The 15109-nt window shown below is 54.8% G+C and overlaps 3 protein-coding genes across 3 annotated transcripts; 2 read left to right on the top strand and 1 right to left on the bottom strand.

Moving 5' to 3' along the window:
• The first annotated feature begins 3444 nt into the window (after positions 1-3444).
• H1-0 (H1.0 linker histone) lies at positions 3445-4374 on the top strand. Its single transcript, XM_079303901.1, has one exon. The coding sequence runs from the start codon at positions 3639-3641 to the stop codon at positions 4206-4208; it is 570 nt and encodes a 189-aa protein (XP_079160027.1). The 5' UTR covers positions 3445-3638; the 3' UTR covers positions 4209-4374.
• A 2342-nt stretch (positions 4375-6716) lies between these two features.
• Positions 6717-11219, top strand: GCAT (glycine C-acetyltransferase). Its single transcript, XM_079303891.1, has 9 exons — positions 6717-6941; positions 7027-7157; positions 7763-7864; positions 8364-8510; positions 8763-8917; positions 9430-9512; positions 9891-10062; positions 10504-10625; positions 10879-11219. The coding sequence occupies exons 1-9, from the start codon at positions 6740-6742 to the stop codon at positions 11028-11030; spliced, it is 1266 nt and encodes a 421-aa protein (XP_079160017.1). The 5' UTR covers positions 6717-6739; the 3' UTR covers positions 11031-11219.
• Positions 11220-13703: 2484 nt separating this feature from the next.
• Positions 13704-15107, bottom strand: LOC306801144 (noggin-like). The gene has a single exon (XM_079303896.1). The coding sequence runs from the start codon at positions 14892-14894 to the stop codon at positions 13923-13925; it is 972 nt and encodes a 323-aa protein (XP_079160022.1). The 5' UTR covers positions 14895-15107; the 3' UTR covers positions 13704-13922.
• Positions 15108-15109: the final 2 nt, after the last annotated feature.

The raw sequence follows: 15109 nt of genomic DNA, 5'->3' as shown, positions 1-15109 counted from the left end.
ATGACCAAAGTGCCTGTGGGTGACAGGCATGATGGCTGGAAGAGCCAAAAAAACATCCCAAAGCCATGGTTGTGCCCCGTGGGCTTGCTTGCAGCTGGATTGTGGCTGTGAGAAGCATCCCAGCCTCAAGCACAGGGAAAATCCACAGTACTGTGGTTGTATGGGAGCCAGCACCCAGCTCACATAAGGAGCTTGCCCTTCAAAAACAGCCCATAAATCTTTTAAAACAGTGGTGATCAGTCCAGCAGTCAGGGGCAATGCCCCTTTGTCATTTATTTGTATCCTTCAAGCTCTATCCCTAGCAATGGCCAGGCTGATTGGCTTCATGCTGGGCTGACCACACTGCATTGCACACCACAGACTCAGAGCTGAAACTCTGATGAGCACAGCTGGAACTTCAGCTAGTTTCCCTGTTTTGCTCTTAAAAAAACACAGAAGCACTTAGATCTGAGTACCACCACCACCAAGCCCCACTGCTGGGGATTTTGAGTATCTCTGAAATGGAAACTGGGTAAAATGAAATATTATCTCTGGCATTAATTGCCAGAGGTGCCCTGGTGCTCTCAAAGGCCTATGAACAGCTGTTCTGCCCTTACAAGGCTGGGGCTGTTACCCAGTGGACCCATAGCACATCCACAGTGGACACAGTTTGACCATTTAAGACGAAATCTGCAGCTGGAAATGTGTAAATCCCCATGGGGTCTGCTTGAACTCAGTGCAGGCAGGGAGGAGAAGGTAAACAGGATTACAGAGAGGATTCTTCTGCCAGGCTCTGTCCTCTGGGGTTTGTTGGGGATGTTGGACTTCCCAGTCTCTTCAGAATAATGCCAGAAAGGGAAGGCTCAGAAGGCTTGGAGTGGTTGGGTAACAATTCCTGAGGAGAGCAGTGGGTGCAGGGAGTAACCCACCCCATCCTGGGCATGGTGGCAGGTTCCTGTGGCCAAAAATACGTGCATGAACCCAAGATGGCTATGGTGGCACGTGTGCCCATAGGAATCACTCTTCCTTCTGGATGAGTCCCCTGTGCTGCCTGCAGTGGGGTGCCAGAAGTGCTGGGCCCACTTCCCAGAGGCAGCAGGGCTTGCATTGCTTGGCAGCATCTGCCTTCTACCTCCTGACCTGACATCCTGCCAGGGGCTGGAAAACCCTCTCAGTCCTGACCGGTTCACATTAAAGATGCATTGTCAAAACAGTGCAAGGTTCAAGGGGTGCATTCCAATATTAAGTGGGGTTTGCCTTGGTTTGAGCAGGTTACCCCCCATGTACAAAGCCAGCAGCAGCCTGATAAGCTGTGACCACCTATGTGCCTTCCCTCCAGTGAGTTGCTGGGGGATCTTCCCCTTAGTTTGGCTGGCTAAAAATGAGGGATCTCATGTGTATGAAAGGGCCAGAACCTCCATGCACAGGGGACAGCTTGTTTGTTTGCCAGCAGCGGCACCCGCCGGAGGATGAGCAGCCCGGATCAGCAGCAGGAGCTGCCCAGGTGAACAGTGGAGATTAGAGCCCAAAGGTGGCCAGAGTTGGGTAAAGCATCTGCCCTGTCCCTCCCTGCTGCCTTTGCCTCCCCATCACTGCACTGGATTGATAACTGGTGCCTGGGTTTTAGGGCTGGAGGCTCTGCTGGCAGCCCGTGGTACTGTGCCAACTCTGGGGGCCAATTCCTAAACCCCCCCGAGCCTCCCTGTCTCCACTCGTGACAGTTACAAACTTGGATGCAAATAAAAGCAGATGGTAAAAGCCTTATCTGTGTGCCTGGCTTTGCCTACGTGCAGGCAGCCAGCCAGCAGTTTATTCCCAGATAGGAAAAATGAGAGGTCCTTCAGCCGGTCAAATGTTGCACAGAGGCCACCAGAGCTCCATAAGGGATGGAAAACCATTTATTTATTAGGTCTTAAACAAAAACCCCAAGGGAGGCAGGAGGGTGGTTATTCCTATCCACAATCAGGAGCAGTTTGCTCCTAGTTAAATCTAAAGGTTTGGAGGTGCTGAGAACCTTTCCCACTCCCCAAATGGAATAGAGCCTGTGAAGAAACTCCATAAGGGAGGAAAGCTCAAGGAGATCCACTTGGTCCTTCCATCTGTGGGAAAGCATCCGGGGCCTGAGGGTCTTCTCTCATGCCAGGAATTCACATAATACAGGAGCAGCTATCAAAGATTTCTAATTCTATTTAAATGTAGTGATGGGACAAGGGGAATGGCTCTAAACTGAAGAGGGCAGTTTAGATTAGAAACTAGGAAGAAACTCTTTACTTGTGAGCCTGATGAGGCACTGGAACAGGTTGCCCAGAGAACTTCTGTGGAAGTTTTTGTCCCTGAAAATGTTAAAGACCAGTCTTGATGGAGCTCTGAGCAAGTTGGTCTAGTGGAAGGTGTCCTTGCCCATGGCAGAGAAATTGAAACTGGATGATCTTTAATGTCCCTTCCAACCCAAACAATCCTATGATTCTATGATTCAATTTCTACTATCTCAATTTCTACTATTTCTACAATTTCAATTTCTGAATTTATATTTGTATTTATGTATCTATATTGATGTTTTATTGATGCATGTGTTCTTGAGAAGTTCTTGAGAGGTGCTCACTGTGTATTTTAATGCTATACTGAAGCACTGGGAGGTTTGGTTCACCTCTGAGCCCAGCATGGCATGATGGTGGGCACCAGGTGGCTGCACCCACATGTTTTTAAAAAATAAGGGCAAAACATCATCCAAATCCTGCAGGCAAGATGATAATAGTGGCTATATTTAATCTCCCAGGAACAGCCGACCGCTCACCCAGCGGGAAAGGATGGCTCATTGCCACCAAGCCCCTGCTCTGTCCCCTCACTAAGAGTTGTGTGTGTCTCCCAAAACAAGAGGACAGCCTGGTATTTGTGAGTCCTCGCCATTCACATGCCAGGGCTGAGCTGGTGTTCCTAAAGGGAGAAGCAGCACTTGGCCATGGGGTATTGCTGCTGAGCTGACTTGTGCCCAGTGCTCCCCTTTTCTCCTTGGTGCCGTGCCCATTGTATTCTCTACTGTCCCTTCTTGCCGCCTTAATATCTTCCACAAAGTCTTTCCTTGTCCCCTGATATTTCTCCAGCATTTCTCCTTATGCTGTCCTTAAATGTCCCTCCCTGACCCCGTGTCCTCCCTGAGCGTCCTCTGCACCTCTTAATGTTGCTCTGAATATTCCTGTCGTGCCCATCCCAGTGTCCCCAATGTCCCCCTGTGTCCTTCTTTGTGCCTACACAATATCCTTCCAAATGCACCTTGTACCTGGGTTGCCCCCACTACGTGTCCCTTACAAGCTCTCGCTGATCCCACCACGCGTTCCCCCAAATACAGTTATTTATCCCGGGGTGTCCCCGCAGCGTCCCTCCCTGTCGCTGCGGGCGGGTCGGGTCAGGGCGTGGCAGGGGACACGCGGGGACACGGGTGGCGCAGTCCCCCCTGCGGTCCGCGCCGCGGCTTTAAAGGCAGCCCCGCGGCGGGCGCGGCCGCAGAGGCACCGGCGGGGGCACCGGCGGCGGAGCGGCACCGGCTCTGCTGCGGCTTCACCCACCCTCCGCTCCCTTCCCAGCCTCTCCCCGCCCCGGCGCGGGGCTCCCAGGCCGGGCGGGCCACGCTTCCAGCCGCGAGGACATCGCGGGACGAAGCCATGAGCGACAGCAGCCCGATCCCACTGCCACCGGCTTCGGCCACCAAGCCCAAGCGGGCGCGGTCGGCGCGGCGGCCAGCAGCCCACCCCGCGTACTCGGACATGGTCACGGCAGCCATCCGGGCCGACAAGAGCCGCGGCGGCTCGTCCCGGCAGTCCATCCAGAAGTACGTGAAGAGCCACTACAAGGTGGGCCACAACGCCGATGTGCAGATCAGGCTGGCCATCCGGCGCCTGCTGGCCGCCGGAGTCCTCAAGCAGGCCAAAGGAGTTGGTGCCTCCGGCTCTTTCCGCCTAGCCAAGGCCAGCAAGGCCAAGAGGTCTCCTTCCAGGAAGAGGAAGAAGGCAGCCAGGAGATCCACCTCTCCCCGTAAGAAGGCCAGGTCCAGGAGATCCAAGTCGCCTGCCAAGAAGCCCAAGTCTGGTGCCAGGAAGGCCAGGAAGAAGTCAAGGAGCCCAAAGAAAGCCAAGAAGCCAAAGACTGTTAAGGCCAAGTCCAGACCCAAGAAGGCAAAGCGGTCGAAATCCAGAGCCAAGTCCGGTGCCCGGAAATCGCCCAAGAAGAAGTGAGAAGACTAGAGGCGTTTCTGTGCTTTCCCCATTGGTTCTGTAAATAGCTGTTGCCTTTATTTTTACTCCTTCCTACTGCATTTTATAAAGAATTACTCTAGTCTGGAATTGAAATAGCTAAAACAAGGCAGTTGATGAATGAAAAAAAAATATTTTTGAAGTGTTACTGGTCTGGGTTTTTATTCTGATGTCTCAGAAATTTATTTTGTGTGTGTCTGTTGGTTCGTTAATGCTTGTTGTGTGTTGGGAGTGATGGTGACTCTGTGTGTCTGTTGGGGTTGTGCAGGATTTCAATTCCTGGTCCTGCTCCAACTCCTGGGGGGTTACGTGTTTGCTGGGGCCGGGTAAAAACAGTGATGGGGAAGCTGGAACCTATGGCTTCAAAAGCCCTGGTCTTCCCTGGGGGAGGAAAAAGGGTCCCTGCTCCCTCATCCACCTTGGGGATGAGGTGAGGAATGTTGGGCTGCTGGGTGTGAGGTCCAGCTGGTGCTGGAGATAACTGGGGCTGCCCACCTGCCTGTGGAGCTGGCACAGCACAGCTGGGTGGTGGCAGGGATGGGACAGAGGAGCTGGAGTGGGGCCAGAGTCTGTCCACATTGGCTTTCAGGGAGTTGAAGGTGTCCATGAAGTGGGATCACCATGGGGAGAAAGGACAAACACAGCCACAAGCAGCTTTGCTCCCCAGGGAGGGACATCCTGAGGCAGTGGACAGCTCTGTAGGCTGGCTGGAGTGGGCAGCCACGGCAGGGCAAGGCAAGGCAGAACTGCTGGGCTCAGCCCTGCTGTGACCCAGAGGCTCTGGCTTTGTGCCCAGTGGGGACTGGCACGACTCCAGGGCTGGCCTGGCCCCTTCCAGAGCCCCTCCCTGGGCTGGGCTGAGTGATCCTGACAGCCAGGGCTGGCAGGGAGCCTGTGGGCTGGCCTCACTGCTCAGCAGGGTCTGAGCCTCAGGCAAGGGCTGCCTAATCCCTCCTGGCTAGACATAGATAAACTTCTTGATCAGCAGGCTCCCCAACCACCTGGGCCAGGAGCTCCAAAATCCCAGGAGCTCTGAGTGCCCAGTGCCTTTGGACTTGCTGTGCCTAAATCTCATAAACCCAGGGTCTTCAGACTCTCTGATGCCTCCTTCAGCTTGTTCTTCTTAAATCACTTGGGCAAATGGTGCCTGAGTCCTTCAGCCATTCAGGATTCCAAATTCAGTATTTCAGGGTACTGAAATCCTTGGCCTGGATGCATCTAATCCCTGTGGGCTCCTGTTGGGTCAAAGGGTCCCTAGAGTGAAGACCCTGAACACCTTTCAAGAGCCTGGTATACCTGATTCCCCTGGAATGAGTGGTCCAAACCAGTCTGGCCACAGAATTCCCTAGTCAGCTGTAGTAGGGGAAGGAGATACCTAATCCAGATGGAACAGGTTGCCCAGAAAAGTTGTGAATGCCCTATCCCTAAAAATACTCCAGCTGAGTTTTGATGGGGGTCTGAGAAACCTGATCTAGTGGAAGCTGCCCCAGCCCATGCCAGGGAGCTTGGAACTAGATGATTTTTAAGGTCCCTTCTAACCCAAACCATTCTATCATTCTATAACCCTTTGCGTCTAAAGCTATTGAACCTATAGTTCACAAACACATTTGGCCAGAGGTGCTCATATCCCTTGGGTTTGGGTACTCTAATTTTCACTTGGTAAATCCTAAACCTCTCTGTCCAATGAGTTATTGGTCACCTCAGCTGCATGCACCCACATACTACAGATCATTATCCACAGTGATGGACACCTATGAACCACCTAGCTGCAAGGATCCAAGTCACTTGTGCTGAGGACCCCAGATCCCTAAGTAGAGGCACCTAATGCTCCTGGGCTTGTTGATGCTTGAGATCCATGACCTGCTGTTATGAAATCCCTCAGACTCTGGTAGTGACCCTGTTGATCTCCGTGGGACCTCCAAATGTTACTGTATAAGGGTTGCAGAGCGGCAAAAGAACACAATAACATGGCACTCTCTTGCATGGTGCAAGAAAGAACAAGAAAGAGCAGTTTATTGAAGGAAGCCATGGCTTTAAACAAGACACTTCGTGAAAAACAAAACACAGACAGAGAAAAAAACACCTCTTGTCCCAGGCTTTCTCACGGATCCAGCAGGTGTTTATCTTTTGTTATAATTCTTTCTCTTATATTTACAGTAGAGAAAGAGCCTCTAGCTTGAGAAAAGTCCTAGCTGAGCCTGAGAGTGCTAGACTGGAAAAATCCTTTAAGATTCTCCCTGGGCCTGTAATGGCCACATAACTTCTTTAGGATTACAGTTCCTAAATCTCATGGGTGGCGTTCCCCCAAAATCCCTCAGACTCCTGGCATCACATAAGGGACGGATCCTCTCCTCCAAAAAGGATGAGGAACGCCTCCTAGAGCAGATGCCCGAGCGCTCCCAGCCGCTGGAGCTCCGCCCGCCGGGGGGCGGTGCCCCGGCAGCCGACGGGCATTGGTCAGCAATTAACCCGTGGTTAATTAGCGGCGCTGGGGGCTGGGGCGGAGCGCCGGGATGTGGCGGGCGGCGGCGGTGCGGGCGGTGCGGGGCGGCGGGGCTGGCGCCCCCCGGGCCGCGTCGGGAGCGGCGGCGGCGCAGCTGCGGCGGCGGCTGGAGAGCGAGCTGGAGGATATCCGAGGCGCCGGCACCTGGAAGAGCGAGCGCGTTATCGCCTCCCGGCAGGGTCCCCACCTCCGCCTGGCGGGCGGCGGCGCCGGTGCGTGCGGGGGGCCCCCGGTGCCTTTCCCCGGTGCCTTCCGCCGGTGCCATGCCCCTGCTTATCTCTCTCTCTGTGCCCGCAGGGATCATCAACTTCTGCGCCAATAACTACCTGGGGCTCTCCAGCCACCCCGAGGTGATCCGCGCTGCTGTGGAGGCCTTGGAGAAGTTCGGCGCTGGGCTCAGCTCCGTGCGGTTTATCTGCGGTACCCAGGTACCGGGCAGCATCCCCGTCCCCGCGGGTCTTTCGCAGGGTGTCCACGTAGACTGCCCTCTCGGTACTCCCGCTCAACATGCGTGCACAGTGCTGAGTTACACGTGGCGTGGTGAGAAAAGGAGAGGGACTGCCAAGTCCCCCCTAGCAAACCATCTGGGAATATGCCAATTTAAACCATTACAACACCTGAGAGCAAAGAAACTGAACGCCCTTCTGAATTCGGAAAATTGATGTCTTTTTCGCTCTCTTGTGGATCACAATTACAAAGAACCTGACTTGAAGTGGCTCCATCAGACCCAGCCCAATTTATCCCCGCTGGAGCCTTTTTTAAGTCCTGCCTGGTTAAGTGCAAAGAACAAGCAGAGCTTCTCTCTTGTGCATGGGGAGCTTGGAGCTTCCCTGCTGAGCTTTTGGCATCTGAACCCATAATCATACTTTAGGGCTGCATTTTCTGACCACAAGAAACTTATCCCACGCATACACACCTTTTCTGGATAGAACCTGGCTGTCTCCTCCCCTTTCAAGTCAGCATTTAATAGCAGTGGGGCAAGCAAGAACTTGTGCTGCTCCACTGTTGACTGCTGCTCCTCTCTTCTCTTTAGAGCATACACAAGGACCTGGAGGAGAAAATTGCACGTTTCCACCAGCGGGAAGATGCCATTCTCTATGCCAGCTGCTTTGATGCCAACGCTGGGATCTTTGAGGTTCATAAGGCTTCCCTTGTGTTGTGCATGGAGGAGGGAGGTGGCAGCAGTGTGGCTGCTGTGAGCTCTGCACACCAGAAAAGCAAGCATTGACTCGTGGTGAAGAGCCCTGACTTGGGGCCCTTGCACCAGGGAAGCCATGCAGAGGCATTTGACCACCCTCACCTCTGCTGTCTCCAGCCAGCTCTAGCTCTTGGGGAGGACTACCATTTCTGCAGGGGTCTGTACTCCCCCTTAAAGTGTAGGTGAGGGGAAGAGATGCTCTGACAGGCATCTTAGGAAAGGGGGAGAGAGATTTTGAGCTCAGAAGCCACAAGCAAGAGCCTGGCACCAAAAAAAATCAGGGGATAAAGTGACTAGGAAGGAAATATAAAGTTTATCACTGTCAGGAGAGACGTGGCAGCTGGAATCAATCTCAGCCTTGCTCTCTGTACTGAGGGAGCCTGTGAGATCTTGGTGAGTGAAGCAAAAGATGATCCTTTCTGTTTGGCATGGCCAGGCCCTGCTGACTCCAGAGGATGCAGTGCTGTCAGATGAGCTGAACCATGCTTCCATCATCGACGGGATCCGCCTGTGCAAGGCCAACAAGTACCGCTACAAGCACATGGACATGCAGGACCTGGAGGCCAAGCTGAAGGAAGCACAGGTATGGAGGTCTGCTCCCACCCCAGCGCCAGGGCACTTGCTTAGCTGTGCTGCCTGTGCAGTAACCAGTCCTGGAGGATGAGCTCTGCCTTTTCCCATGCAACAATCACTGTTTTTGCTGACAGGCATAGCAGCCACCCCCTCATCTCAGTTAGGTACATCCTCTCTGTACAGGAATTTGAGTGCATCCTTTTGCCAGCCCCTCTCCTCAGAATGACATCCTCACCCCTGGGTGCCTCTTTCCCTCCAACAGAAGCATCGACTGCGGCTGGTGGCCACTGATGGTGCCTTCTCCATGGATGGTGACATTGCACCCCTGAGGGAAATCTGCCAGCTGGCCCAGAAGTACGATGCCCTGGTCTTCATTGATGAGTGCCATGCCACGGGATTCCTGGGACCCAACGGGCGGTAAGGGACTGCTTCAGCCCCATTTCTTCCTCCTCCCCTGACTCATTCTGAAGCAAGGACAAATGTCCTTATGGCCAATGTGTTTTTGTGTGGGGACTTCTTGAAGGCTTTGCACCTCACCTTTGGATTGAAAGGAGATACTTTAGCAGTGATCCATCCCCAAGTGATGCCTGCTTCTCAGTGTGTCACGGATGGTGTGACCCTCTCATCTGAGTACCACCTCTCCTGGCAGGTGCTTTGTTTGTACTATTAAACTTCTGTGTGGGAAGTTTGAGTGCTTTGCCATCTCTAAGGGATGAAGAACCCATGCTCTTACTTTGTGAGGTCCCAGCTTAGGCTTTCTGCAGGAGAGGAAGGTCAGCAATTGGGAACTATCTCAAAAGGCTATTCCTCCTTGTCTAGAAGGAAGGATTCCAGGGACCTGGCTGACAGTGCTGTTTCCTTTGAGGTGTCCAGCAGCTTCCCTGGTTCGTGCTGGCACAGCTGATAATGTGACATTCCTTTTTCTACAGGGGTACTGATGAGCTCCTGGGAGTGATGGACAAGGTCACCATCGTCAATTCTACCCTGGGAAAAGCTCTTGGAGGAGCTGCAGGTGAAAGCATTTTCCTGTCCATGGTCCTACATGCCCTGACAAGCTCTACAGCATCAGTCTTGTGTTTCCTTCCTCTGCCTAATGATAGAGTAACAAATGCATTCTAATGTTTTCCACTGGTGGCATGAGGCTTGATTTGGGATGTTGCTGCAGGATTAAGGGAAATCCTGTCATGGGCTCCTTACACTGTCATCTTTCTCATGCATATGCCTTTGGGGTCGAGGTGGAGACCCTTGGTCAAAAGCATCAGCTGAGATTTTTAGACCTAGTTTGTACCTAAGTTCCTGCTATAGGTGACAGGTTGGCTTTATCAAGAAGCCTTACTCTGAACAGGTCACCCTGGGGTGCCTTATCCAATTCTCTCTCCTCTGTCTGCAGGTGGGTACACAACAGGTCCCAAACCCCTCATCGATCTGCTCCGCCAGCGTTCCCGCCCGTACCTCTTCTCCAACAGCTTGCCCCCTGCCGTGGTGGGCTGTGCATCCAAGGCCCTGGACCTGCTCATGGAGAGCAATGCCATTGCACAGTCTATGGCTGCCAAAACCCAACGGTGAGGGGGCCATATTGGGGTGGGAGCAGGGGCAGCTTTGTTAGGAGTGAGTTGTGTGATTTATTCACCCCCACTTGCCCAGTAATAGCTGAGAGGACAGTTTGCAAGTCAGGGCTCAGGGGAAGCTGCAGGATATGCCTGTGTCATCCAGATGTCACGTCTGGATGCTTTGTGAGCTGGGGTACATTGTCCACTCAAGGATCTGCAGTCCCATTATGTTGAGCAGGACATGGCAGGAGGTCACTCCAAGAGGAGAGATTTCCATGCACAGAAGATGAACAGTGGAGCAAACCTTACCCAGTTCTCAGTGGCCAGGGCTCTCAGGGGAAAGAAAGGCAGTGGTCTCCAAGGACGGGGTTGTTGAGGTTTTTACTCATCCTGTTGTTTTCTTCACCAGGTTCAGAAGTAAGTTTTTACTCATCCTGTTGTTTTCTTCACCAGGTTCAGAAGTAAGATGACAGCAGCTGGCTTCACCATCTCAGGGAAAGACCATCCCATCTGTCCAGTCATGCTGGGGGATGCTCGGCTGGCGTCAGTGATGGCAGAGGACATGCTCAACAGAGGTGATCTGGGGAGAGAGCTTACTATGCAGACACATTCCCTGTGGGAAGGGAAATTTGGTGGTATTGTCACCACAAGCTCTCCTTAAGTGGGTGTTCCTGCATGAAATCCAGTACTCCTCCAGCTGCAGATGTTCTCATGGTCTCCCCCAGATATTGCTGGCTGCACCTTCCTTCTTTGTTAGGAAGGGGCTTTACATTAATGCTCTTGTCCTGCTGTGCTGGACTCCATCCTCACTGCCTGCTTCCTCCCCAGGCATTTACGTCATTGGCTTCAGCTACCCCGTGGTGCCCAAGGGGAAGGCGCGGATCCGGGTGCAGATCTCGGCCGTGCACAGTGACGAGGACATCGACCGCTGCGTGGAGGCCTTCACCGAGGCGGGGCGCACGCACGGAGCGCTGTCCTGAGCGCCAGCACGCACCTCGGCACCATCCCTGCCCACTAACAAGTGCCTCTGACGGGGAAAAAGGCTTGAGCAGCACGCTGCTGAAAGCAGGACGGTTCCTCAAGGCATCCCAGCATCACATGAGTCAGCCAGCTGGCTGGTAGCACTGGCAACCAGCACTTAAAGTGTCATTAAAGGTTCCTGCAGCGCAGAGGATATTTGTCTGCCTCCTATTTCCTCATCCAGGAGCTGCACCCCATCCCCTCGTGCTGTGACCAGACACTCTGCTATGTCTTCCCTGAAGCCTCAGTCTAGATGCTGAAGCACTGCAGTTCCTGCTGTCTCCTGCTGATGGAAATACAGCATTGCTGATGTGCCCGAGGTTGCCTGCTTTGCCTGCTTCTTCTATGCTGTCCTGTGGGTCCAGCAGCATTACCCTGGCAGATCTGACTGCTCTGAGGCAGGAGTGTTTCCCAAGCCCTTTGCAATGTGTGCCACCAGCAGCTGGTTAGGGAAAGAGGACAAGGGCCAGCCAAAGCTCCAGTTCTCCTTTCTCTCCTTCTCACTCTCAGGTGTTAGATGTGAGGCTTACTTGCTCTCCAGCTATAAGGCGTTGCCAGTTGCTTCAGTGGTCCCAAACTTGTCCTGGGAAAGACATCTTGCTCCGGAGAGGCCATCAGGGAGCAGGCAAGCTGAGGTGGCAGAGGCCAGCAGCATGGTGAGAGGATCTGCATCTGACTGAGTCCGAGGCCAGGGGCAGAGCAGGTGACAGAAAGCTTTAATTTTCTTCGATGTGGCAGGAATCTTTGGATTTGTTCGTCAAGCTGTACTGTTGTAGTATTTCAGCACTCAAAAAGGAACAAGTGGGACCTGGGCATTTCTTAGAATTGCTGTGTTTGCATCAGTTTTGTTCCAGATCAGAAACTGTGTGTCCTGCTAGCTGCCCAAGTGCTGAATGAGTAGCTGCAGCCAGGGACTGATTCTAGCTGAAATGGAGTGTGCTGTGTCTGGGTGCTGGAGCACATCAGCAAAGACCTGCTCTGAAGTCCTTATGTGTTGCCAGACTGTCATGGAGCAAACTACAAGGCAATAATGTCTGACCTGAGCCAAAGCAACTGCAGAAGAATATAGGTGTTAATCCAGGACTGTAGGGCTTTATGAGGATGCCAAGGACAGGGGAGAAATGTGTCCTGTATGTTCAATAGGACTGCAACAAACCCTATTAGAACAGCTGTAGTGTAGCTGTGTGCTGATTTTGTTTAATTTTCCATCTCCACAGGCCCTGAGCTCAGCCTGCTGATAAACTATGATATGGAGTTCCCTTTCTGTGGCACCAGGCCCTCACAGTGCTGCAAACCCTTTTCAATAGGCAGTGTTTTAGCATGGGGAATGTAATGGGGAAGGCAGGGAGGTTGCTCTCAGGCCCCTTGTGCAACCTGGAAGAGTTGAAAGTTCAGCCAGATGGGCTCAGGTATAGGGAGGTTGAGACCTTAAACTGTATCACTGCTGGTTGGAGCCCAATGCATGTGCATCCCTTTCTCCCTCTACCTGCACACTTCCATTGCACACCTGTAACACCCTCCCTCACATTCCTTTCCTGCTGGTCTCCAGCCCTCTCCTCTTCTCTCTTCTCCCTCTCCAGGCATCACTGCTGATGCCTCTGCTCCACTCAGGGCAGACAACCCAAGCAGTGTAACCCTGCTCCATCTTTCAAGTCCTCCTCATTGGCAGAGCAGCCCTACAGATGTCTCTCTGCTCAGCTGCAGGCCAGAGCAGCAACAGCAGCCTCCCTTCTGATGCTCACTATTGTTTTTGCATGCACATGTGGGCTCGCCCTTCTGCTCCTCTCCTCACCAGAGGCACTGACCTCCCTTTCACCTCTGTATCTCTCAGATCCCTCGGCAGGAAGCTCCCTGCACCCTCTCTGCTTCAAGGCCATGCTCAGCAGCAGACTCTGTAGCTGTCTGGGGAACAGACTGTGGAGTGCTGGAATCCTAAGAAGGCAGGAGGGTCAGATGGTGGCACACTGGTGATGAATAATGCCATGCTCATTGACCTGTAGGCATCATGGTAACATTGAATTGAGGCAAATCCTCCTGCTCTCTATTGCTTCAAGGCCTTCCAGCCTGGGTCTGATCTGCAGCTCTAGGCAGCTTTTAGCTCAGAAAGCAGAGGATGTTTTGCTGAGTGGAATGTTGAGGCAGATGCCACTTTTTGAAGATGCATTTCCCACCCTGGGCTGCCTGCTGTACCCAATACCTTGTATGCAGCTCAGGCAGTCCTGAGTCTGGAGCTGTCACCCTCTGCACCATGGCATAAGGTGGGGGATCCACATATTTCACCCATTTTACCTCCAAGTAAGGGACTATCCTACCCCATCCCATTTTCCATACATACCTAGCCCAAAAAGTACTTCCAATCCTGGGTCATGGCCCACCCCAGCCCTTCTACCCTCACTAGACTGCATTGTTGCAGTCCCAAACTACCCCACTGCCCACTGATTCCCTCCAGCCCCTCTCCACATTGCTGTTTCCACCCCAGCAGTGACTCATCTCTACCCTTTCTCTGCTAGAATTCCCTTGCTCTGGCTCCCTGCCTGCAGCCCCATCCAAGCAGGCAGGGCTACCCCAGCAGTGGCTGGTGCAAACGGGGTCTGAAGTTCAGTGTCATAACTTTTCCATCCCTCATCCTGGAGATAAATGCTGCACAAGGGCAGTGCTCACAGCACTGATGGGTGAAGCAGCTGCACCCCTCACCCAGGGGTTTCGGCGAGACAGAGCAATGACCACAGCCATGCATCCCCACGTCCTTCCTGGAGGTTTATTTCTGTCCGAGGGGTTTTCCCCAGCTCCCAGGGTGAGTCCCGGCAGCCGCTCAGACCTTTTGGCCGCAAGGACAGGCAGCGGGCGGCCCCTCAGCGGCAGGAGCACTTGCAGGCGGCCACCACGGGGTAGGGGATGTGCCGCCAGGTGCAGTTGGCGGGCCCGGGGAGCGGCGGGGCCCAGCAGTGCCAGGCCAGCAGCTGGATGCGGGTGAGCTGCGCGGGCCGGCAGGCCATGCCGGGCGGCCAGGAGCAGCCGGGGCCGCCGCTCTCGCACGACGTGTGGCGCACCCAGCGCGGCCAGAACACGGGCCCCAGGTCCACCCAGGCCGAGGTGAGGCGGCAGGCGGCCCGCTCCACCAGCCACTGCCGCAGGCGGCGGGCCGGGGCCCCCGCCAGCTCGGCGGGCAGCTCCAGCTCCTCCGCCTCCCGCCACAGCTTGCGGTGATAGCGCCCGGCGCCCTCGGCCAGCGCCCGGCTCATGGACTCCAGGCTCCCCTCCGGGCCGCTCCCGTTGCGGCCGCGCGGCTCCTCGGTCGCCATCCAGAAGGGGTCGAAGGCCGGGCCCAGGAGCCGGCGCAGCCGCCCGGGCCGCAGGTGGCGGGGCTTGGGGGCGTAGCGGTAATCCTCGGGGGACAGCGACAGGCTGTAGGGCCGCACCGGGGCCGAGGGCTGGCCGCGCAGCAGGTGCGCCGCGGGGTCAGCGGGGCCGGGCGGCGGCGGCGGCGGCTCCAGAGGCGGCGGCGGGCCCGGGGTGCCCGGCGGTGGGAGCAGGCAGAGGAGCAGCAGGAGGAGGCAGCTGCGGTGTGGTCCCTCCATGGCGAGCAGCGCTGTGGCAGGCTGTGCCCGGCTCGCACGCTGCCGCATCCCCTGGGTTATCACCGCGTCCCGAGCATGGCCTTCCCCTTTTCCCTGCTTACAGCGGCTGATAGGGAGCTGGCGGGGACACCTCGCTCCTTCCCACCAGAGCCTCTTGGTCCCTCCTGCCACTGAGCCGATGGGGATCATTCGGGGCTGCTGTGGAGGGGAAGGGACCACCGCCTCCTTCTCCACGTCCTGCTCCATCACTGGAAGAGGTACCCACAACCTTCCCTTCAAAGCCAACGGCCTTTAGGTCTTGCTGAGAAAGAATCACCAAGCTGCACTCAGTGCACCTGGAAGTCCTCAGGGAACAGGTCACAGGATGGACACGGCAGCAGAGTGGCAGGGCTGGAGGGCTGCGTGGGTCGCTGTCCTCTCCTGGCACATAGGCCAAGCCCCCATGTGTGTCCCCGGCAGCT

The sequence above is a fragment of the Erithacus rubecula genome, assembly GCF_903797595.1.
Source record: "Erithacus rubecula genome assembly, chromosome: 4".
In the NCBI taxonomy this organism is placed as follows: Eukaryota; Metazoa; Chordata; class Aves; order Passeriformes; family Muscicapidae; genus Erithacus; species Erithacus rubecula.
The sequence above is the reverse complement of the archived record's forward strand: the minus strand, read 5'-3'. Positions and strand labels throughout refer to the sequence as shown.

What these genes read in the sequence shown, in the direction of transcription:
- LOC306801144 (XM_079303896.1), bottom strand. Translation starts at nt 14,894, where the DNA reads ATGGAGCAGGACGTGGAGAAGGAGGCGGTGGTCCCTTCCCCTCCACAG.
- H1-0 (XM_079303901.1), top strand. Translation starts at nt 3,639, where the DNA reads ATGAGCGACAGCAGCCCGATCCCACTGCCACCGGCTTCGGCCACCAAG.
- GCAT (XM_079303891.1), top strand. Translation starts at nt 6,740, where the DNA reads ATGTGGCGGGCGGCGGCGGTGCGGGCGGTGCGGGGCGGCGGGGCTGGC. An exon ending in GGTTTATCTGCGGTACCCAG is followed by an intron (nt 7,158 to 7,762) that starts GTACCGGGCAGC and finishes TCTTCTCTTTAG; the next exon opens with AGCATACACAAGGACCTGGA. An exon ending in CCAAGCTGAAGGAAGCACAG is followed by an intron (nt 8,511 to 8,762) that starts GTATGGAGGTCT and finishes TCCCTCCAACAG; the next exon opens with AAGCATCGACTGCGGCTGGT.